Genomic DNA, 25,130 nt, shown 5'->3' with positions numbered 1-25,130 from the left:
TTGATTATTTATCCCATCTATTAGTTAATACACAATCCACAAATTTGAATCCCACAAACATTCTCATCCAGGTTGAAATTGAAAAAAGATAACAAGGTTGAGAAATAAAGCTTGAAGAATGTTATTAGAGCTCTCTATGCACAGCTGCATTGATTTAATTAATTAGAGAATGCAGAAAGGGGTGAACTTGCTCTGGAAGCTATTGTAATCATCAGGTTCTAAATGTACATGTGTGTGTGTGTGTGTGTGTGTGTGTGTGTATAAGTGAATAATCAAATCTCTCAGTAACTTTGACAATAACTTTTTAAATAGTGTCACTTTCACAAACAGAAACAGGTTCAGAAAAGTTTAGAGACTTTACCTAGATGGCACAGCTTCTACATGATAGTGCCAGAACCTAAATTCAGGTCTAATCTCCATTATATTTTATCATCTTAGCATCTTGTTTGGTATCTCTTATAAGTCATGCATTATGTTAAAAACTCAATGCACTTTCTCTGTTTCCAAACCTAACTGATGGCTCTAGAACATATATTACATGCTTAATTTTTAAAAAGGAGAGGAGTGACGTCAGCAAGATGGCAGAATAGGAAGCCTCCACCCACCTTAGAAACACTGATTCCAAAAATACATGGACCAATCCCATTTGTTAGCAATCAGTTAAGTGCAAACCATTCAAACACAAACCAGCTGTATCAAAGCTGATAGGAAAAGTCATTTGCACTCACTTGCCTGATAGCCCCACCACTCCATAATTTAGTGCAATCAGGAGGAAGCTCTCAACTCTTGGCTTCTCCTTGGGGAGACATCTACTCTTCACACTTAGGTAGGAGTGGGAAATCAAGGGGCAGCAGGCGTTAGCAGAGTAAATGGTTTCTGTTTTGCTGAATCTAACTACTGACAAGATAGAGTACCTAGTTTGAGGCTTTTCAGTACAAAAATCAACAGTTTGAACCATATGCTTACTGTTGTCCCTCCCTCCACCCAAAGCTTAGCAGAAAGAGGGAGAAAATCCCCAATCTCTGGCTTCTCTCTGGAGAGGAAGAGTTGGAGGATGTAGCCAATCTAGGATCCAGCAAACCTGATGTCTGGGAGCCACTAAGAACCAAAAAACCTAGATGGCTTATGGCAACTCCAGAGACCCTGCAGTAATGCAGACATCACAAGGAATAAAAGATTAAGCGTTCTTGGAAAAATAAAGCCAACATGACCTCTCCAACTGGGAGCTTAAAGACACAAATGCAGGGGAGACACAACCACAAAAAGCTTTGAGAAGACCGCAGGATTTCTCTAAGCAGGGCTATCGGGGAAGGTCTGTAAAGATTGGGAGAAGTGGCTGTTTTTTCCAATATATGAATTCCAGCACAACATACCAGGGCACATGGGAAAAACAAGGAAACATGGCCCAAAGGAACAAAATAAACCTCCAAGAATCTACCCAAAGAAATGGAGGTATGAGAATTACCTGACAAAGAATTTCTTTTAAAAAACTACCATAAAGTTACTCAATGAGATCAGAAAAACAATGCGTGAACCAAGAGAAACTAGAGACAGAAATGTGAAATACTGAAATTAGTATGTTACATAAAACATCTAAATATTAAAAAAGAAACACAGGCCGGTGCCGCAGCTCAATAGGCTAATCCTCTGCCTGCGGCACCGGCACACCGGGTTCTAGTCCCGGTCGGGGCGCCGGATTCTGTCCCGGTTGCCCCTCTTCCAGTCCAGCTCTCTGCTGTGGCCCGGGAAGGCAGTGGAGGATGGCCCAAGTGCTTGGGCCCTGCACCCGCATGGGAGACCAGGAGAAGTACCTGGCTCCTGGCTTTGGATCAGCGCGGTGCGCCAGCCGCAGCAACCACTGGGGGGGTGAACCAACAGAAAAGGCAGACCTTTCTCTCTGTCTCTCTCTCACTGTCCACTCTGCCTGCCAAAAAAAAAAAAACAAAAACATATTTTGGAGCTGAAGAGTAACTAAATTGAAAATTTCATCAGAGGAGTTCAAGAGTAGACTTGATCCAGCAGGAAGAATTAGCAAATGTGAAGATAAGTCATCTGAAATTAAACAAGCAAAAATAAAAAACAATGAGGAATGAAGAAAAGGCCTAAGGGACTTAAAGAATGCCATCAAAGCACACCACTACACATTGTAAAAGCACTGTGTAAATCACTTTTAACTGTGGAATGCAATTTAAGAGACAAAATAAAAAAATTATAAAAATATATTCCTGGAATCAAAATACAAAAATATGTAATCTGTGACATCCAAACATAAAGATGAGGAAGACAGAAAAGAGTAAGGATTTTCTATACAACTGAAGTTAAGGAGTTAGCTTAAAATACGGTGACTATAAAAAATTTTATATATGTTCCACAGTAAACACAAAGTAGTAATTCTCCAATCAAAACACAGTGAATGACTGAATGAACTTTAAAAAAATAATGCAAATATTTCTGTGTACAAGAAACTCACTTTGGATTTAAGGACACACACGAGTTAGAAATGAAAGAATAGAAAAAGATATTCCAAGCAACTAGTAACTAAGTATGAATATGAGTAGCCAAACTTAGACAAAACAGACTTAGTAAAAAACTGCCACATGAGACAAGGAAAGAAGGATATTAGACAGTGACAAAAAGGATAATTTACCTGGAAGATACAACTATAAATATGTATGTACCCCACCCTTATCAGAGCACTCAGTATGAAAGAAGCAATGACAGAACTAAACAACAACACAGTAATACAGCTAAAGCAGTAAAAAGAAGGAATTTTAGATTGCAAAAAGCAAATATTAAAAAAGATCTCAAATAAACAACTTAATTTGCAATGTTAATGAATAGAACAAAACTCAAAGCATAAATAAAAAATAATAAAGATAACAGCAGAAATCTTGACAAATTCTCCCAAAAAATTTAGAGGGAACATTTTCTAACTTCTTTTATGAAATCAGCCTTACCCTGATACCAAGGCTAGACAAAGATGCAAGAAAATTATAGACTCTAACTCTCAATAAACTCAAAAATCCTCAATAAAATAATAGCAAACTGAATTTAACTGTACACTAAAAGTATTGTATATTGGGGTTGGCATTGTGGTACAGCTGGTGAAGCCAGCCATCTCATAGGAGTGCAGGTTCAAGTCCCAGCTGCTCTATTGTTGACCCAGCACCCTGCTAATGTATCCAGGAAAGCAGCAGAGGATGGCCCAAGTACTTGGGCCCCTGCCACTCATGTGGGAGTCCAACCTGGCCATTTAGGGAATGAATCAATTGATGTAAAATGGATCTCTCTCTTCTCTGTAACTGTATTTCAAATAAACCTTAAAAAAATTAAGGATCATACATCAAGAACCTGGGATGTGACAACTGTTCAATATACAAAAAGCAATCTGTAAGTATACAACACTAACGTAACAAAGGGTAAAAATCACATGATCATCTCAGAAGACACAGACAAGGCATTTGACAAAAATTCAACAAGCTCTCGGGTAGAGGGAAATTACTCTATCAAGCTAAAGGTCATATATAAAAAGCCCTCAGCTAACATCACACTCAGTGGTGAAGAATTCAAAGTTTTTCCTCTCATATGAGGAAGCAGCGAAGGATGCCTGCTCATTATCACTTCTACATAAAATACTAATACAAGTCAGGCCAGACCAACTTAGCAAGAAATGAAGGTATCCAAATCAGAAGAAGTAAATTTATCTCTTTTGCAGATGACATCTTATATGCAGAAAATTCTTTAGATACCACAAAACCTATTAGCATAAATGAATTTGGCAAATTTGTGGGATAAATCACATACAACAAAAAGCAACAGAATATTCAGGAAAAAATTAGTCAAGGAGCCGAAAGACTTCTACACTGAAAACTATAAACACTGCAGAGAGACATTATAGAACATACAGATAAATAGACTGTCTGTGTTTATGGATTAGAAGAATTAATTTTGCTACCCAAAATAAAATAAATTCAAACCCTACCAAAAATCCCAGAGAAATTTTTGCAGAAACAGAAAAGACAATCTTAAAATTTATATGGAATCACAAAAGGACTCCAAATAGCCAAAACAATCTTGAAGGAAAAAGAATAAAGCTGTAGACCTCAAATTTCCTGACTTCAAAACAGACAACAAAACTACAGTAATCAAAGTAGCAAAATATTGGCATAAAGAACATCTATATAGTGGCCAGTACTGTACCCAATATTTGTAACACCAGCATCCCATACCACAGGGCTGATTCAAGTCCTAGCTACTCTACTTCTCATCTAGCTTCTTGCTAATACACCTAGGAACGCAGCTGAATATGGTCCAAGTGCTTGAGCCCCTATTACCAATGAGGGAGATGAGGATGGAGTTCCTGGTTCCTGCCTTCAGTCTGGTCCAACTCTAGCTGTTGAAGTCATCTGGGGAGTAAACCAGCAGACGGAAGACAAAATTCTCTCTCTTGCCCTCTCTCCCACCATCTGTAATCTGTATCCCTTCCTTCTGATGTAGCCATTCAAATAAATAATAAATAAATCTAAGTTATACAGATTAAACAGAATAGAGAGCCCAGAAATAAAGCCATTAATACTTAGTCAAATGATTTTCCGTAAGCATGCCAAACATATGCAATAGGAAAAGGACAGCCTCCTCAACAGTGCTGAGAGAACTGAATTCATACACACAAAGCAATGAGATTAGACCTTTATCTTACACTGTATAAAAAAAAAAAAATCGGGCCGGCGCCGTGGCTCACTTGGTTAATCCTCCACTGCAGTGCCGGCATCCCATATGGGTGCCGGGTTCTAGTCCCAGTTGCTCCTCTTCCAGTCCAGCTCTCTGCTGTGGCCCGGGAAGGCAGTGGCGGATGGGCCCCTGCACCCGCATAGGGGACCAGGAAGAAGCACCTGGCTCCTGGCTTGGGATCCGCATAGCTCCAGCCATAGCGGCCATTTGGGGGGTGAATCAATGGAAGAAAGACCTTTCTGTTTCTCTCTCACACTGTCTAACTCTATCTGTTAAAAAAAAAAAAAAAAAAAAAAGGCCGGCGCCATGGCTCAATAAGCTAATCCTCCGCCTGCAGCGCTGGCACACTGGGTTCTAGTCCCAGTTGAGGCACCAGATTCTGTCCCGGTTGCTCCTCTTTCAGTCCAGCTCTCTGCTGTGGCCTGGGAGTGCAGTGGAGGATGGCCCAGGTCCTTGGGCCCTGCACCCGCATGGGAGACCAGGAGAAGTACCTGGCTCCTGGCTTCGGATCAGTGCAGTGCACCGGCCACAAGCGGCCATTGTGGGGTGAACCAACAGAAAAGGAAGACCTTTCTCTCTCACTGCCCACTCTGCCTGTCAAAAAACAAATCATCAATTAATTAATTAAAAAAAAGAACTCAAAAAGGATTAAACATTTACAATTTTAAGTTCAGAGCAGACAGTCAGTGTGCAGTGAAGTCACCACCTGAAGCATCTGCAACCATATCAGAGTGCCTGAGTTTGGATCTGAGCTCTGCTTCAGATTCCTTTCCTGCTAACGTACACCTTGGAAGGAATTAGGTTATGCCTCAAGTACTAAGGTCTCTGCCACCCACGTGGGAGACCCAAGCTGAGTTTCAGGCTCTTTGCTTAGGTCCAGTCCCAGTTTTTGAATGTATTTGGGGAGTGAACAAACAGTTGGAAGAACTCTCTCCAACTCCCTGATAAAAATGAAAATAACTAAATAAAAACTTAGGAATTGTTAAGACCTGACACTATAAAACTCCTACAAGAAAATATTAGGGAAAAGTTCAATGACATTGGTGTGAACAATGATTTCTTGGATACAATATCAAAAGTAAGGTTACATAGCAAAAATAGACAAGTAGGACTTTAGCAAACTGAAAGCCTATATGCAGCAAAGGAAACAATGAATGATGTGAAAAGGGGCCTACAGAATGGGAGAAAATTTTAGCAAGCCATACATCTGGTTAAGGGTAAGTTAACACATAAAATAGCTATGGCATTCCCATCACTAAGAAAAGAAATAGCCCAATTAACAAATGTGCAAAGGACTTATATACTATTTCCCCAAAAAAGATAGACGAATGACCAACCAATGTATATGTTATACACAGATAATGTATGGAAGATGTTCAACATCATTAATCATTAGGGAAATGCATATCAAAACTACAGTGAGATGTCACTTCTTACCTGATAGGAAAGACACTAAAAACAAAACAAAACAAAAAAACAAGTGTTGGGGTCAGTGCTGTGGAACAACTAGTAAAGTCATCAAATGCGATGCCAGCATCCCATATGGGCACTGGTTTGAATCTCGGCTGTTCCACCTCTGATCCAACTCCCAGCTAATGGCCTGGGAAAAGCAGCAGCAGATGGCCCAAGTGTCTGGACTGCTGCCATCCACAATGGAGACCTGGAAGAAGCTCCTGGCTTCGCCCTGGCTTAGCACTGGTCTTTGCAGCTATCTGGGGAGTGAACCAGTGGATAGAAGGTATTTCTTTCTTTCTCTTTCTCTCTCTCTCTTCCTCCTCCTTTCTCTTTCAAATAAGTAAATAAATCATTTTTTAAAAGTATTGAGGATGTAGAGCTAATTTGGAATCTTTGTAAACTGCTGGTAGGAAAGTAAATTCAAACAGCTACTAAGGGAAACAGTACAGAGGTTTCTAAAAAATTAAAAATACAATGACCATATGATCCAACAATCCACATCTGGGTATTCACCTAAAAGAATGGAAAGTAGGATCCTAAAGAGGTATTTGCCCTCCTATGTTCACTGCAGCATTATTTGCTATCACTAAGAGGTAGAAACAATCTAAAAGTCCATCATCAGATTATGGGTAAAGAAAATGTATATATACATACGGTGGTGATATTACTCAGTCAAAAAAAAAAAAGGAAATATTGTCATATGCTATAGTGAGGATTAATCTTGAAGACATTACGCTGAATGAAATAAGTCACTCCAGAAGGAGAAATACTGCATCATTCTACTTATATGAGGTATCCAGAGAAGCACAAAGTAGAATAGTGGTTGCCAGGGATTACGGAAAGGGAAAAATGGGGAGTTATTGTTTAATGAGTATAGAGCTTCAGTCATTCAAGATGAAAAAAAATTCTAGAGATGTTAATACATATAAGTATCAATATACTTAATAATGTATTATTAGGGTAGGTTTCATGTTAGATGTTTACCAAAATTAAAAACAAGGGGGATAGGAAATGAAGTGTATATGACATGACTTGTTCACACTGAACCCATTATAGGTCAGTTTCTAGAGATAAATCTTGATATTTGCAAGTACTCTTATCTTTATGGAATTATCTTTCTTTATGGAATCAACTGACATCAGGCTTTCCAGGATGGTTTTCAAATTCCCAATTTTAGAAATTAGAATGACATATTCATCCATCAGCAATCTTCTAGGACCTTTGCCTTCCTTTAGGATTTCTCAGACTATTCGCAGTAGTTTAAAAAGTTCATCTTCAAGTTCTCTTAGTACTCTGAGATGAAACTGATCTGGGGCAGAAGATTTGAAATAAATGGTTACATGTTTATTTGCTTTGTTATATACTACTCACCAACGTCCATTTTCCTTGTCCCAATGTATTTCATACCCTTTGCAAATTAATGTGCATTCTCCCATACAGAAAATTCTAAAACAAACTAAGGCAAAAAAACGTGCAATTCCATTTTCTGTTATCTGCTCATATTGCCTGAAACAGGAGGCCCAAGCTTTTAACATAGTAATCTGACATTAGTAGTAGTACTTGGTATAAATTTTAAGAATACAGCCATTAAAGTTCTAATTTCACTGCTTACTTTTAAATATGCAGCTGCCTCTTGGACAGAAAGTGTTCTTTGACTAGAACTGCCACATTCATGATCACCTGGAAATATTAACATATTATTAATTTTGAGTTAGCACTATGTTATACGGAAGAAAACAAATATAGTTAATCCAAAATATTCTTACAAATTATACAATTATAGGTTCTATTATTATAATCAGTAAAAAAAGGTGAACAGTATTACTTATATTTTCTAGAAATGATTCCAGTTCCCATATAATAATCAACTACCCCTACATAAATTGCACTTTTAAATGTACTTCAATCTTGATAGGAATATCTCCTCTTCTCACATTCTCAACTAAATTGTAAGAAGAGGAATTATGTCACATTAGTGCCCACCCATTGATTTGGATACAGAGGAAGCTCTTCATAGATATGTGTTACTTCTAATGGGCAAAAATTCAGCAAATTCATCAGGTTACATTTAATTCTATTCATGCTATTTTTGGGGCTAGTAATTCAAGGATTCAGGTAAGTCTGATTTTATTATTTGAATCAAAGCATGAGCATTTTAACAGTATAACTAAACATATGTTTGGCCAAGTACATGCATGCCTAAAAATTGTTTTACCTCAGATAAGTAGGGAAATTAGATAGAAGTCTCTACCCATGATTTGGTTTCTACCAAGCAATGTGCTAAATACAAAGGTTTGGAAAACTGTTTTTCTTTTCTTGTAACTTTGTAAGTAAAGAATTCAGGAGCTGGCACTGTGGCATAGTAGGTTAAGTATCTGCCTGAGGCACTAGCATCCCATATGGGTACCACTTCCGATCCAGCTCATTGCTGATGGCCTGGGAAAGCAGTAGAAGATGACCCAAGTGCTTGAGCCCCTGTACCTGCATGGGAAATCCAGAAGCAGCTCTAGGCTCCTGGCTTTGGATTGGCTCAGCTCCAGTTGTTTTGGTCATCTGGGGAGTGAACCAGCAGATGGAAGACCTCTTTCTCTATCTCTCTCTCTGTCTGTAACTATGCCTCTCAAGTAAATAAATAAATCTTAAAAAGAAAACAAAAAGGAAATCAAAGCTTTTTCTTTTGGCTATGTTATTAGAGGTTTTCATCTCATTGAATTTCAATTTTTTTCCTGGCCTAAGTCTTTCAATTAACTTTTTAAAATTTTTAACATGAAAGTATAATAAAGTAAAATCCTTGACACATTTTTCTACTAAAAGCAATCATGTCCTTATCATTTATGTCCAAGCAGTTAGATGTTAACAGTAGTAGTCATAAAAAGGGAAGAAGCATTATGAAATGAACAAGTCTTCAAACTTTACAGTGCATCCTCAGAGATTCAGATTCTACACATCTAGAGCAAAGGTCAGCAAACTACCACCCATGGGCCAAATCTAGCCTGATGCTGGCTGTGCAAACAAACTTTTACTAGAATATAGCCAAACTCATTCTTTTATGTATTTATGGCCATTTTCAATCTATGACAGCAGAATTGAATAATTGTGACAGTTTAGCCTTCAAATCCTAAAATATTTAGTATTTGGCATGTCCCGGACAAAAACTTACCAACCCTTGCTTTAGAGAAGGGAATCTGTTTTCAAAAGCACTGCAGATCATTCTGATCTAGAACATAATGAACTACACTTCATAAATCAGTGCTATAGGGGTAGGCGTAGAAGCTTGTGTTAGCAACACAAGAATTCCTAGGCTATTCTATATACTTCAGCTATTTCCAAATGCTACAGTATACCAAATGAACGTTATCACCTTGCATTTTATGAATATGACAGTCAATGCAAAGAAGACTTTTAGTGATAAACACAGAACTGTAAGCCTATAAAGCTGATCACAATTAAGGATCCAGAGAAAAAGATAGGTAAGAGGATGGGGAACTGTCAGCATCCTAAAAAGCTCCATTCAAGCAGAGAGGTTCCAGGTTTACCTACTAAACTTCTACCAGTTATCTGGTTTCTACAAAAGAATCTTGCTATACAGAAAAGTTTGGAAAGCTAAAATTTTCTTTTCTTGTACTGCCTATTAGAAGAGCATTCTAAGGCTCTTTTTCTCTTAGATTATATGTAAAATAAAAATAACTAGATAAGCTTGTACTGTGTCTTATAGTTGCTAAAAGTGATACCAATTCATCTATAATACATTATTATAATCACAGATGTAATGATACCTGAGAGCTCTCAAAGATTTACCAAGAACAGAATGTAAGGAAAAAATCAGTGAATCAGGAAAGGAAAATCTAGAAGAATATACACTTTATCCAAGGGAATTATGTCTATTCAACCACCAAAAACAAACAAACAAAAAAAACCAAACTCCACTTTCGGATTTTAGTTAATCATTTCTTACCCAATCACTTCTTAGTTGATAATTAAGTTTTCAGAATTTCTGTTACTATTAATTCAATAGAGAAAGCTGGCTGATTTTAAAATTATATTGCACGGTATAATACGCACACACATTACATCTAATATATATGGTAGGCAGCAAAAAGACCCTTATTAAAATCAATATATCTATATCAATATATTCCATAAATATAACACTAGACTTGAAGAGAGACTATTTCTACAGACACAACATGCTATATATGCAAATTAATTTTTCAAAACATTTTGAGACAACAAATGTTAAACAATTACCTGCAAGCTGTGCCAATCGATCATGAAGCTTGTATAATGAGCTCATAATAAGATTTTTTTCACTTTCCTAAAATTAAAAGAAGTTAACATGAAATACCAAATTCTAAGAAAAATGTACCAAATAATTATTCAAAAAGAAAATCAGCAAATGAATTTGAAACAATAGAGCTTATCTAATCAGAAAAATAAACTTATTTAAATAATGGTCACCATAATTTAAGGAATCTTAATCTAAGGATCTAAATTATCTCTCTAAATATTTTACTTTCTTGAGGATGATCAAGAAATTGACACTAAGGTTAGTGGTTAAAAACAAGTCTCATACACAATAAACTCCCCCAACCACCAAAGCAATGCTCCGAAACACCCTCTGTACAGTGCATGCTTACATACGCTGGTCTTACAAGACTACTGTCTTCATTAAGATAGCCCTCCATGTTTTAATCTGACTAAACCACATAAAACTAAGGGAATTAGTATTGACACTTTGGTTGGTAATTCATCCTTCTCAAGGTGGCTATTTATAAACTTATAAACCATTAAAGGGAAACAAACATTAAAATCTACCTACCAGGAGTTCTGTTCTCTTAGCAAAGTGAGAGACCAGTGAAAAAGATTATTCTTGTTCTCGAGGTTAAAAAAAAAGTATATTAAGTCTATTTTCCAGTTACAAAGAATAATGCAAATACAGAAGCAGAAAAGGGGAGATCCATTTATAGAACAGAAAATATTTGAGGTGGTCTCACAAAAAGAATAGAACTGACTAGCTTTCCAAGGCAGAAGCATGAGCAAGAATGTGAAGGAATGAAAGCATTGGTTATATTTCTTATAAAACCAGTACCCTAGTCTGACTTGGCAAACCACTGGAAAAGGGATTTGAAATTAACTGTCAGAGAGCCCTAGATACCAAGACAGAGAGTTCGACTGCATTCTAAAAACTGTGGATAAAGAAAGTGAAACAGACTTGTACAACCAGAATATTACTCTACTGTAATATAAAGGGTGGCCTGGAAGCAAAAATAACTGTATGAAAAAAGTACAGAAAGGAGACTATTGCAATGGTATAGTCCTAAGCATATTGCCTCAATTTAAGTGCAACTGCGATTAAGAAGGAACAATATAAGCAATGAGCGAGAGCAAGAAGTAGAGAGGGTAATAGCTTATCACACAATCTGAAATAAATTTATGATTAATCTGGGAATGCTACCTTTATTATTTCCTTTCTTCCTGAAGCATCTAACAAAACAGAATTATTGGATGAATATGACCATGAAGCACATTCGGGCAAGATATAAAAGGCTGGAAAATATTTATGTGTAATGACATGCAACTGCATTCATTTGTTTTCATGTTGCATGCTCAGGAAAAGAAGAGAACATATTTGCACACTATGGGTGCAATGTTTTTGTCAGTGCAGCTTTAATAGTGACACCAGGAAGAAGAAAACTAATCAAAGGCTCTGAGATCCTACCCACCAAAGTCTCTGTGTTTATGGCAGATGGTCCACAGAGGCAGTTACTTATTCCTCAGCTGACCATCGCCTTCCAACTCTATTGTTTTCCTCAACTCTATCTCAAATTCTGAATAAAGCATTCCTTATCTTGACATAAGATTATAAAATCCAAACTGCAAAAACCAGACATCAAAAGAATGAGGGATGAAATTCAAGATCTGAAAGCTATGCATTTGTGATACAGTCAACCAAAATCCTTTTTAATAAATATAGTCAACGAGTCCCAAAAGTACTGTAGGTTATGAACTTGATAAATAAAACCAAGGTCAGCCTGATTAAGCTACAGGATTAAAGTAACTGAAAATGTTGAAGCTAAAATAGACTGCCCGTCTTCACTCCCCATTCAAAAACAAAATTTGGGGCTGGCGCTGTGGCACAGTGGGTTGATGCCCTGGCCTGAAGCACCGGCATCCCATGTGGGTGCCAGTTTGAGGCCCGGCTGCTCCATTTCCCATCCAGCTCTCTGCTGTGGCCTGGGAGGGCAGTAGAAGATGGCCCAAGTCCTTGGGCCCCTGCATCCGCGTGGAAGACCCTGGAAGAAGCTCCTGGCTCCTGGCTTTGGATCGGCGCACCTCCAGCCGTTGTGGCCATCTGGTGAGTGAACCAGCAGATGGAAGACCTCTCTTCCCCCCCGCCCCCTTTCTCTCTCTGCCTCTAAACTCTCTGTGTAACTCTGACTTTCAAATAAATAAATAAATCTTTAACACCCCCCCCCAAAAAAAAAAAATTTGAACACTGAGCACCTGTTCCCTAGGACTACATCTTTACAATGGGCTAGATAAGTAAAATAGAAATAAGATGAAACTGGACCTTATAGTGGATAACATACATACTGCACCCTACTCATATAACAAATTTAAGCATCCAAAGGCTCAATGATAATATATAAAAAATATGACGGCCTCAAGTGCTATCCAAATGACTAAATAAAATATGATCTAAATAGGTTTCCATGTTATTAAATGAACAAATCAATTTTAAGAAAAAAATAGAAAGACTTTGGTTCAGTTATCTTTAGTACCAGTTTCACTGACCTAGCAATACATTTGAAAAGTATACAAATCAACTTTTAAAGCTACTTTCTTATTAGTTTACAATTTTATTACATTCTTTTATTCTGAATGCCTTTCAAACTGTCTCCCAGGATTTCAGCTTGAAGTGTGTCTAACAACTGGCTTTCCTAACTGCTGTGCAAACTGGTTAATGATCCACAAATAAATACATATTTAAAGTAAGCTTTCAAGTAACTTTTCATTAAACAAAAATAATTTCATATTTTCAATTAGCTACCTTCCATCTATTTTAGTAAGGTCCATACTATCATTTACCAACACATTTTCTAAAGCAAATTTTTATTCTTGGGGGTGAAAAAAAACCTGTAGGTGGACTCTACCAAATTTTCTCTTATACCACCTTTTAATATTTCCCTCTTCTATCCTCAATCAACCTTTTCTCCAAAAACATTTTTAACTCCTTGTATCATGACTTTGATTAAATGATAATGATTTTAAATACTCAGCACAGTGGTTGGCAAGGAATAATTACTTAATATTAAGTGAGATGAAATTATCTTCATTTTAATTATTATTATTATTATTTAGAGGTTGAGAACTTCAGTTTCTCCCATAGAGAAAATGATACAGATGAAGTTAGTGTTGAATTTTCAATGTTCAGAAAGATACTGCAGTAAATTTTAATTATGGTGTCATAGCAGCACTATACTTAATATTGCAGGGGATAAAATCAATTTTAAGACGAATATCACAATGGAATTATATGCATATAATTATTTCAAAGTTCCACTGTAACAATATAATCTATTACTCTGAGAATCTGATTACATATTTTCACACACTTTAGTATAAAATAATGTTTTCTATGCAGGCCTATACAAACTGTCAGTCTGGATAATAAAAATATTACCAAAGAAATATCTTAATCTTCAAAGTGCCTAAAATGATCTTAAATGAAAAAATGTTTTCATGCTAAGTAAAATTTAAGGTTAAAATTATAGGATCTTTAAAAACAAAAGAAATTTTAAACAGGTAGCCTAAGGAATGCATCCTTTCTAAATACTTTGTCTTTCTTCTTTCTGGTGGTTGAACAGGCATACCAATGTGCAAAACGTCCCAAAAGAGACAAGATGAAAGCAAAGAAGACAAAAATTGCTACGGTACCCAACAACTTAAGACAACAGCAAATTTTTCTTAACTGCAGAACCAGAGCCACAGATGTCATTCCTCTTCCATTTTACCTGACAGTTGGCTTTTACATTAAAGTCACACAACAGTTCAGTTCTCCAGCAAAAAAAATCTGTGTATTTAATTGTGTACAAATACAGTTAAAGAATATTCAGAGTATAAAAATTAACTATTTCAGTCTAAAAGAAGCTTAAAAATTATTTCAAGTTATTCTATTTTTATCATATAAAACAAAATAGCAGTACTGTCAGTATTATATCATATGACATAAAATATCAGTATTATCTTTTACTTACTTGTATTTTTCCAAATGCTTCATCAAAGGGTTTTTTTACTATCAAGGAAAAGAAAAAGAGAAAACTATTAGAGTCACTTAAGAATAAGAATTAGAATCCACTAACAAGTCCTTTGAAATGCCAGCACGTTCTATGCTAAAACTGCGTGTAAATATGCAAACAAAATATAAAGAAACTGATAAGAGTAAAGGTTGAGGAAGTCATTTTTCAGACTCACCGTACTGATAATTCTCACTTTGATTTTGAATCATTTAGAGCAGGTGCTTGGGTGTTAGAGGGGCTAAGTTCAAGTCTCAGCTCCACCATTTACTAGCGAGTTCCTCAGAACTAACATCTACTTAGCCTCTTGAACTCAGTTGCTTCTATAAAGGAGGGATAACAATGATACCTACCTTATAATAGAGCAGCTGTGAGGACTGAATGAGATAAACCATGTAAAATGCTTGACATGGTGTCAAGTACTTAATATTTACTCCACAATACCATTGTTATAGTTCATAAATACCATCATTTGTTCCCACCTTAATTTTTCAAAATATAGACCAAAAGTAGTTAACTATTTGAGGAAATCTACAAGATGCTTTAAAATTGGCTTATTTACAATTCTGACTTCTAATGATTAAGAAAAAACTCACCTTCCTAATCCTTGCTAACATCTGGAAAAGTGGCAAGAAAAAAACACAAAGTAGCTAAGATTTAATCTCAGTATTAAACAACTGCAAATTTCCAATAAAACATTACAAAATAAGGAAAGGATTCACTTTCTATCCAAACCCATACTCCAACTCTCTTAAAAAAGATACAAACAAGTTTGTGGATGAATTTATAGGCTCTTTCATGATTATTATTTGAAACTTCTCCTTATCTTTTTTACTTTGTTATTACATGCAAAAATACTCAAACTTTCAGATAACTGAAACTTATTTTTATACAGATTGTAGATCAGCATAATCCAGGCCATAACTAAGACTAAGATTTTACAAAGTTGTTCACACTGAGCAGGTTTCCTTTTTGAGATGCTTTTCTATTTTTATTTGAGAAAACAGGAAGTCCCATAGGAACAAGGAACTGCCTGATTCTAAGAAAGTTCATGTAAGAGAACAGTTTAACAAGATACAATTTTAAAAAGCAAGAAAAAAAATGTATCCTGTTATCAAAAGGTATTTTGTTAATGATTTTTCAGACAACACTTGCTTAGACAACAAAATGGTTGTAATGCTGGGAAGGAAAAATTTTTCAATGATGGAAAAAAGTACTCAATGAACAGGAAGAAGACATAACAGAATTAAAATAAAATGTTAAAAACTGGAAAATATGGACTTTAAAAAGATACTTTTTAATATAGTTTAATAAAATTATATACTACCAAATTTACCTTGTGAATTAACTTACAATAAATTGTTAAAATGGCACAGTCTCGTCTGTGGCATGACACATGCTACCATCCTAGGCTCTAGCCCTTGCCACCAGGTGACTAGATGGCCCAACCACAGGTGTCAGCTCCACACCCTACCCTAATGGGATGCCCCGCTCCTACTTCTCTGTATCCCCCCACCCTGCAAAGGTATAACAGGACCTGCTTCCTGTACACCTGCTCTCTTTCTTCTTTGCTCCTTCCCTCCAACCCATCAGGCTTCCCCCACCCAACAATAAACCTTTCCCTTAACTCCAGTGTTTGGTGTTTTGTGGTGGCCTTACAAACTGGAAAAATACTTTTAAAAGTAAAAAGTATTTTTAGTAAGTACTTTAGCAAGAGGTTTATTTGCTCTTTATAAGAATAGTTCTTGAAAACATATCCAGTTCTAAAAAAACAGGGTTTAAATGTCTATGAAGAAAAGCCATACTAGCATTACTATATTGGTTGCATGTAAAATTATTTTTCCAGTTCTTCAAATCTATATAAAAGCACAGCTATAAATTATGAATGTCCTACCACCAGACTGCTCTACTTAAAGTTTCTTTTCTTTTTTTTAATTTTCTTTATTTGAGAGGTAGAGTTACAGACAGTGAAAGGGCAAGACAGAGAGAAAGGTCTTCTATCCGCTGGTTCACTCCCCAAACCGCCACAACAGCCAGAGCTGGGCGGATCCAAACCAGGAGATTATTTCGGGTCTCCGACATAGGTGCAGGGGCCCAAGCACTTGGGCCACCTTCTGCTTTCCCAGGCCATAGCAGAGAGCTGGTTCAGAAGAAGAGCAGCCGAGACTAGAACTGGCGCCTATATGGAATGCCAGTGCCACAGGCAGAGGATTAACCTACTGCGCCCCTGAGAGTTTCTTAAAATAGGATGGTGCATTATATGCATTTGTATGCCTGGAGTCACCCATGGTACTGGACATATAATTAGGGCTTGAATAGTGTCAATCGTGATTTTTCCTATTAAGTTCTAAAGGAAGCTGGAGGGGGTATGTTCCGGGCAATTGGGAAGGAGAGGGACTGGATAACACAGAGAAGGCTAAAGAGAATAATAATTCTGATGAAGAACATTACTCTGCACATTGTATCCTTCCAGATTTGTCTCTTACCTAACATATGAAGATAACTGAGACTACAACACATACAAAAAAACCAAGAGAATGCTTTCTGCCCACACATCTCCTGTTGAAAAAAATTTCCCCATATGCCTATGATAATCATTACCTATTAAAATAATAGATCTATAAATTAAAAGAAGTAAAATTTACTATTAAGGCTAAGTTTTAGAAGGAAACTCTAATCAAAAACAACATATCAAACTGAAAACCCTCTAGTTTCTGTAAACCACTCCTTCTAATTAGGCAATTGTAGAAATCTTATTTTAAAAACATCCCCCAAGGGGCCAGCACTATGGTGTAGCAGATTAAAGCCCTGGCCTACAGCCTGTTTAAGTCCTGGCTGTTCCACTTCCAATCTAGCTCCCAGCAGCAATGGAGGATGGCCCAAGTCTTTGGGCTCCTGCACCCATATGGGAGAACCATAAGAAGCTCCTGGCCCCTGGCTTCAGATAAGCTCAGCTCTGGCTATTGCGGCCTAAGTGAACCAAGGGATAGAAGACACTCTCCCTCTCCCTCTCTCTGTAACTCTGTGTTTCAAATAAATAAAAATAAGTCTTTAAAAAAAATCTCCCAGCAAAAAAATTGCCACTTTATGTATTATTCAGTCTCTTTTCTAGGGAGACCTCACAGTGAAGCACAGGTCTTAAACCCTGTCCTCAAGCAATATAATAGTACTTTGAAAGTTATTCTTCCATGGGAAAAGGGGACTTTTAGATTCCATGGTTAAATTGCTGCCTGGGATACCCACATTCCAACAGGAACTGTCCTGGTTTGAGACCTGGCTCCTCTACTTCTGATCCAGCTTCCTACTAATGCACATCCTAGAAGGCAGCAGATGATGGCTCAAGTACTTGGATCCCTGCCACCCATATGGGAGACCCAGATGGGGTTCAGGCTCCTGGCTTCAGCCTGGCCAACGTCCAGCTACAGGATGAAAGATCTCTCTATATATAAATCTCTATCTCCCTCTCCCGCTCTCTCCCTCCCTCCCCCCCTTCTCTCTATATATACACACACCCCCATCTTGGCTGTCTCTCAAATAAAATATTTTAACGATTTAGTCTTCCATCCCCTAAAGAGACAACATTAAGCCATTTTTAAACTGTTATTGTCCTGTTTTTTACCCTGCAGCCTCCACAGCTTCTCATTACTGCTTGTCTTCAAATTCTCCTACTTTACCATTTCTTCTTCAATTTACTTGTTCAGATTACTTCAAATGTCAAATAAAGGGTACTTCAAAAAAGTTTATGAGGAACTGAAATAAAAGATCATAGCCTCAAATGTAAAATTTTTCTCTGTAAATGACTTGAATTTTATTATTATTATTTTTTGCCAGGCAGACTTAGACCATGAGAGAGACAGAGAGAGTTATAGACAGTTAGAGAGAAACAGAAAGGTCTCCCTTCAGTTGGTTAACCCCCCAAATGGCACTACAGCCGGAGCTGCACCGATCCGAAGCCAGGAGCCGGGTACTTCCTCCTGGTCTCCCATGGAGGTGCAGGGACCCAAGCACTTGGGTCATCCTCCACTGCCTTCCCCGGCCACAGCAGAAAGCTTGACTGGAAGAGGAGCAACCGGGACTAGTACTTGGCACCACAACTGGGACTACAACCCGGGGTGCTGGCGCCGCAGGTGGAGGATTATCCAAGGGAGCCACGGCGCCAGCCATTGAATATTCTGACTTCTCTTCTCATTAAACTATCTTGACTGCAAATATCAATTTCCTAGAATGTTTAATTAGATCCCTCCAAGTCTTCCAAGACTGCCCATCAAATTTTGCTTCAAAGAACTAATTCTTATAATGTGGTACTTACTTACCTAGAAAACATTCATGATTTATTTTATTTGTTTGAAAGACACAGAAACAGCAAGACACAAAGCAATAATCTTATAACTGCTGGTCCACTCCTCAAATGTCCCTAACAAGGCAGCACCAGGCCAGACCAAAGCCAGGAGTTAGCAACTATGAAAGACTCAACAAGGAGATTTTTTAGGACCTTGAACATTTTTTAAAAAGTTTTTTTCAACTTTTAATAAATATAAATTTTGAAAGTACAACTTTTGGATTATAGCAGCTTTTTCCTCCATAACCTCCCTCCCACCTGCAACCATCCCATCTCCCGCTCCCTCTCCCATCCCATTCTTCATCGATTTTCAATTATCTTTATTTACAGAAGATCAACTCCGTATATACTAAGTAAAGATTTCAACAGACTGCACCCACACAGACACACAAAGTATAGAGTACTGTTTGAGTAGTAGTAGTTTTACTGTTAATTCGCACAGTACAAGACATTAAGGACAGAGATCCTACATGCAGTGACTCAGTTGTTGATTTAACAACTGACACTCTTATTTATGATGTCAGTAATCACTTGAGGCTCTTGTCATGAGCAGCCAAGGCTATGGAAGTCTCTTGAGTTCACAAACTCCAGTCTTATTTAGACAAGGCCACAGTCAAAGTGGAAGTTCTCTCCTCCCTTCAGAGAAAGGTACCTCCTTCTTTGATGGCCCGTTCTTCCCACTGGGATCTCACTCACAGAGATCTTTCATTTAGGTCATTTTTTTTTGGCCAGAGTGTCTTGGCTTTCCATGCCTGAAATACTCTCATGGGCTTTTTAGCCAGATCCGAGTGCCTTAAGGGCTGATTATGAGGCCAGAGTGCTGTTTAAGACATCTGCCGTTCTGAGTCTGCTGTGTATCCCGCTTCCCATGTTGGATTGTTCGATCCTTTTTAATTCGGTTAGTATTTGCAGACACTAGTCTTGTTTATGTGATCCCTTTGACTCTTAGTCCTATCATTATGATCAATTATGAACTGAAACTGATCACTTTGACTAGTTACATGGCATTGGTACATGCCACCTTGATGGGATTGAATTGGAATCCCCTGGCACGTTTCTAGCTCTACCATTAGGGCTAAGTCCGAGTGAGCATGTGCCTAACTGTACATCTCCTCTCTTATTCCCACTCTTATATTTAACAGAGATCACTTTTCAGTTAATTTTAAACGCCTAAGAATAACTGTGTGTTAATTAAAGAGTTCAACCAATGGTATTAAGTAGAACAAAAAAATACTAAAAGGAATGAGGTAGTAAGTTGTTCCTCGACAGTCAGGATAAGGACTGATCAAGTCATTGCTTCTCATAGTGTCCGTTTCACTTTTACAGGTTTCCTTTTAGGTCCTCAGTTGTCACAGATCAGGGAGAACATATCATATCTATTCCTTTGGGACTGGCTTATCTCACTCAGCATGATGTTTTCCAGATTCCTCCATTTTGTTGCAAATGACTGGATTTCATTTTTTTAACTGCTGTATAGTATTCTATAGAGTACATACCCATAATTTCTTAGTCTTCTGTTGATGGGCATTTAGGTTGATTCCATGTCTTAGCTATCGTGAACTGAGCTGCATAAACTGAGGTGCAGACAGTTCTTTTATTTGCCAATTTAATTTCCTTTGGGTAAATTCCAAGGAGTGGGATGGCTGGGTCATGCGGTAGGGCTATACTCAGGTTTCTGAGGAATCTCCAAACTGTCTTCCATAGTGGCCTTACCAGTTTGCATTCCCAACAGTGCATTAGTGAGCCTTTTCCCCCAAATCCTCCCCAGCATCTGTTGTTGGTAGATTTCTGTATGTAAGCCATTCTAACCAGGGTGAGGTGAAACCTCACTATGGTTTTGATTTGCATTTCCCTGATGGCTAGTGATCCAACATATTTTCATGTGTCTGTTGACCATCTGGATTTCCTCTTTTGAAAAATGTCTATTTAGGTCCCTGAGCATTTATTTATGTTTATATATAAGGTAATATATTTTTATATTATTAATATATATTTAAAATGTATGTTGTTGAAAGGGAAACTGTCAGAGAGAAAGAAAGAGACATCAATCTTCCATCTGCTGGTTCAGTACTCAATAGCTCCAACAGCCAGGTTTGGGCCAGGGTGAAAATCAAGAGCCAAAAAGTCCACCCTGGTCTCTCCCATGGGTGGCAGCAGCTCAAGGACTTGGACTATCTCCAACTGCCTTCCCAGGCACATTAGCAGGAAGGTCAATCAGAAGCAGAATAGCTGGGACTCAAAAAAACAACAACAACAACAACAACAAAAAAAAAACTCAAACTCGAATTCTGATATGGAATGCCAGCATTGCAGGCAGTGACTTACTCTACAATACCACAATGTTGGCCCCCAAGTTTTAATGTTTTTACTCAGAGAGTTGGGAGGGTATGTTATCTAGATCATGCTTTAAAAGAAAAGCACATGTAACAAAGGGCACCTTACTTTCTGACTGAAGAGTCCTAGGCAATTAGAGAATAAATGATCCACTATTCATGACCCAGAAAACTAGACAATAGTACATCCAGGTGTTTCCTCTGGATCAACACAACCAGCTTCAGTCTGCTACAACATTCCTCTGTTCTGTATATGTACACAAAGATATTCTCCCAGGAAAATGCTGAGTCTTTTTGTTTCTCTGGTCATCTTCAAACCTAAATGTCTTCCTTCTTCATTCTGTCTTGAAAGTCCAGTTTGCAGCTATGCCACACCCATGAAAGATGCTAACTGCCTCCTGCAGTTTATTATGGCTTTCCTCTTTGCAAAACCACTAAGTATTTATGCTCACAGCATCTTTAGTACCCTTTATTATAATTTCATATTTGATAGTTTATTTGTCCCAAAACTGCAAAATCTCTACCTATCTCAATGCCCTGTAATTATTAGGTGCTAAGTATATGCTGAACAAATAAAAGCCTGAAGGGATATTGCAGTCTCCTACACTAACAGCTTCTAGCTTCACCACTGCCTGAAAAGTACTATAGCTCTATTATATAACTCTCTCCTTTGACTAAAAAGGAAATTACATTCACTGAATGTAATTTACTGAGAATACATCATTTTGTCCTCATAGCACTATTTTTTTTAGAGATTTATTTATTTGAAACTCAGAGTTACACAGAGAGAGAAGGAGAGGCAGAGAGAGAGAGAGGTCTTCCATCTGCTGGTTTCACTCCCCAACTAGCCACAATGGCCAGAGCTGTGCCAATGCAAAGGCAGGAGCCAGGAGCTTTTCCGTGTGTCCCACATGGGTGCAAGGGCCCAAGGACTTGGGCCATCTTTTACTGTTTCCCAGGCCATAGCAGAGAACTGGATTGGAAGTGAAGCAACCAAGACTCAAATCAGCACCCATATGGGATGCTGGCACTGCAGGCGGCAGCTTTACCAGCTATGCCACAGCGCCAACGCCAGCACTATTATTCTTAAAAAACATATATGTATTCAAATTCAGTTTCACTGTAAAGATTCATAGTAAATATTAAAACCATTTTTTTTAATTTGGGAGCAATCACTGTTTATTAACTTATCAGATTACAAAAAAATCATGGTGGATACTGTTCTTCTCTGTTGTCAGCATCTACACCTTCTACTAAATAGGAGGTCTCCTTCATCCACTGGTTCACTCCCCAGTTGGCAGCAACAGCCAGAAGAAGATAACTTGAAGTGTCACAGTAAGTTATTTGCTTCCTTGAAGTGCTTTCCAACAGAGATTTCTTGAATCATATCCTCCAGGCAGATGATGCCATATTTACCAAGAGATGGAACAGCAGAGGATTATCTGTTAAAGTAATCTACTTCTTACTGATTTTGCCAAAACCACTTGTAAATCAGTTCATTTACTGACTAAAGATGTGGGTACCTCTATGCAATACATGGTTCCATCTTCTCAGACTGTTCACTGAAGGTTTGTTGCCACTGATGATGTGGCAAAGATGAAGGGTTTTTTAAATACCCACATGTAATCATACCATCTAAGAACGAACAACTGCTAATATGGTTAGGATCTGTCCCCTGCTTACCATACCTGGAAATATGTAACTGTACTATCTTCTTCTAAATGAAAACTATGTATTTACTCATGTAGATATGCAGATATTATCCTATCATAGCTATCCAATTATTTCCTAGGTTTGGAGTAAAACTACTAATTAAATACATATTTTAAGCTTTACTGTATATTTCCTCCCTATAGTTTTGCCAAAACTCAGTGAATATTATTTCTTATTTTTGCAGCTCTAGACACAAATATTACTTTGTGTTTCACTATTACATTACTCTTAGATGTTCATGTCTCTGTTTTTGGAATTACCTTTTGAGGTCCTTATCTCACTGACTTCAAGAGTTTGTCTGAAAACCCCTACTTAATAGCATTTTCTCAGTATGCTTAAAATTTTAAGTATATTAGGCAGTTTACTGTATGATCTAGCTTTTAAATTTATCTGAATCCCAAGGCAAGTTATCAATAATGTGTTGTCCTATTGAGGCTCTTATCCCACTATATTTTCATTCCTTGTAACATTTGCTGTATTCTAACCTCTGGTTGGTCCCATTTGTCTTGGTGCTTGGCAAGTAATAGCTTTTCAGTTATTATTTTTGAATATTTGTATATATAAGTGATTTGCATGTGCCAGGCTCTTTTGTGATTTGTGTTTGGGTCAAGGATTTCTCATTCTTTCTCTAAAAAATAATCCAGTTCCTCACTGCAGCTGCCTCTTTACACCAGAAAGAAAACTGCCACTGCCTGATTAAATTAATTCTTTTTTTTGGCACTGGCTGCTGCTGCTGAGCTTTAGATTTACAAGAATTTATAAGAATCACTACGTGTATGGTTTTGGTTAGAGATCAATGTTTATTTTTTTAGGAATAAAGTAAGCTTATCTTCTTTTAAAAGCCATATATGGAAGGTGTCAATCCATTGATCAAAAACAACAAACATCATATGATCATTGTTTTTAGATGAACTTGGGGTATGTGTACAATTTTCAAATACTTTGAGTCCTAATTAGAAGTATTTTTATATCTAAAGCTGAAAAAAAAATCCCTGCATATTTTTCTACTTTCTTAAAGAAGAAAAAATTTTGTTTGTAGATGTCACCATTTATTATACTAGATGGTTTATGCCAAGCACACATTGTGACTTTTAGACTAGTGTCATCTTTAAGTTTCTACTTGGCCTTGCATTATATTCTTGGATATCGCATCTCGCAATTGTGACATTCTCTTGCACAATGTCCAGAGACACAAATTGGTTAGGTCACTCCCTTGAGGTGAATACTGTTTAATACTTGGGATTCAAAACAATGAGATTCAGGGGCCGGCATGGTAGCATAGTAGGTAAAGCTGATGCTTTAAAGGGCTACAAGGCCTTGGCTGAAACCAGCAGTGTGGAACTCCATCAGGGTCTCCCATGTGCATAACAAGCGTCCAAACACCTGGGTCATCCTCCCCATTGCCTTACCAGGCACATTAGCAGGAAGTTGGATCAGAACCATAGCAGCTGGGACATGAACCAGTGCTCTGATACAGCAGCTTAACCCATTACACCACAATGCTAGCAACTAAACCTTAAAACTTTAACCTTATGATAAAATGACAAGAATGTGGGTAAGAGGGAAAAAACATTGCCATTATTGAATACAGCAGTCTTTTAGACAAGGAAAAACTTCTTTTCAAACCAAGTTCTCTAATCGTAGTCTAGGAATAAATTTTCCATGATAGATCATAATATAAAGTTCCCCAAGACTATACAGGCAGACTCAATATCTCCTTCTTTCTGCTGCCATGGCACTCAATTCAGATGACCTATATAGAACTTACATATGGCGTCAGCATAAATAGAAATAATTTCTAATTTGGTACTATATGACATCTAATATTTTCAGCTGGCTTCACACTGCCAGATGAATATTCACAATATTCACAAATATTCACTAACATATGTACATGAATGGATTTCAAGAATTTTTGCACCAAAATAAACTTATCTTTCAATTTCATCTTCCACATACTTTTTGAAGTACCACTGGAACAAATGCCTTCTACATGCCAGGTATTCTGCTAGCTATATATTTATAAATGAATAAATATATAACCCTTGCCCTCCACAAGTTCAGTCTAAAGGGCATCAACTCTGCAAACACAAGTTTTAAAACTATAAAGATTTCTTAATCTTAAAGCTTAGTTTTTATCTCAGAAAAACTCAAGTCATCTACAGAATTAAATTCAGCTGCCTGAGGGCCAACGTTGCAGTGCACTGGGTAAAGCCACTGCCTGAGATGCAGTTTGTGTTCTGGCTGCTCCAATTGCAATCT

The 25,130-nt window shown here is 37.4% G+C and overlaps 1 protein-coding gene across 1 annotated transcript in view; it reads right to left on the bottom strand.

Moving 5' to 3' along the window:
- Positions 1-25,130, bottom strand: part of LEMD3 (LEM domain containing 3) — a 74,921-nt gene that overhangs the window by 17,666 nt on the left and 32,125 nt on the right. The window contains exons 2-4 of the mRNA XM_002711242.5: positions 14,445-14,482; positions 10,435-10,501; positions 7,799-7,866 (exon numbers count right to left, since the gene is read on the bottom strand). Coding sequence (XP_002711288.2) covers positions 7,799-7,866; positions 10,435-10,501; positions 14,445-14,482 — 173 coding nt within the window. The remainder of the gene's footprint in view (positions 1-7,798; positions 7,867-10,434; positions 10,502-14,444; positions 14,483-25,130) is intronic.

The sequence above is a fragment of the Oryctolagus cuniculus genome, chromosome 11 (genome assembly GCF_964237555.1).
Source record: "Oryctolagus cuniculus chromosome 11, mOryCun1.1, whole genome shotgun sequence".
In the NCBI taxonomy this organism is placed as follows: domain Eukaryota; kingdom Metazoa; phylum Chordata; class Mammalia; order Lagomorpha; family Leporidae; genus Oryctolagus; species Oryctolagus cuniculus.
Note: the sequence above shows the minus strand (reverse complement) of the source record. Positions and strands in the feature narration are given on the sequence as shown.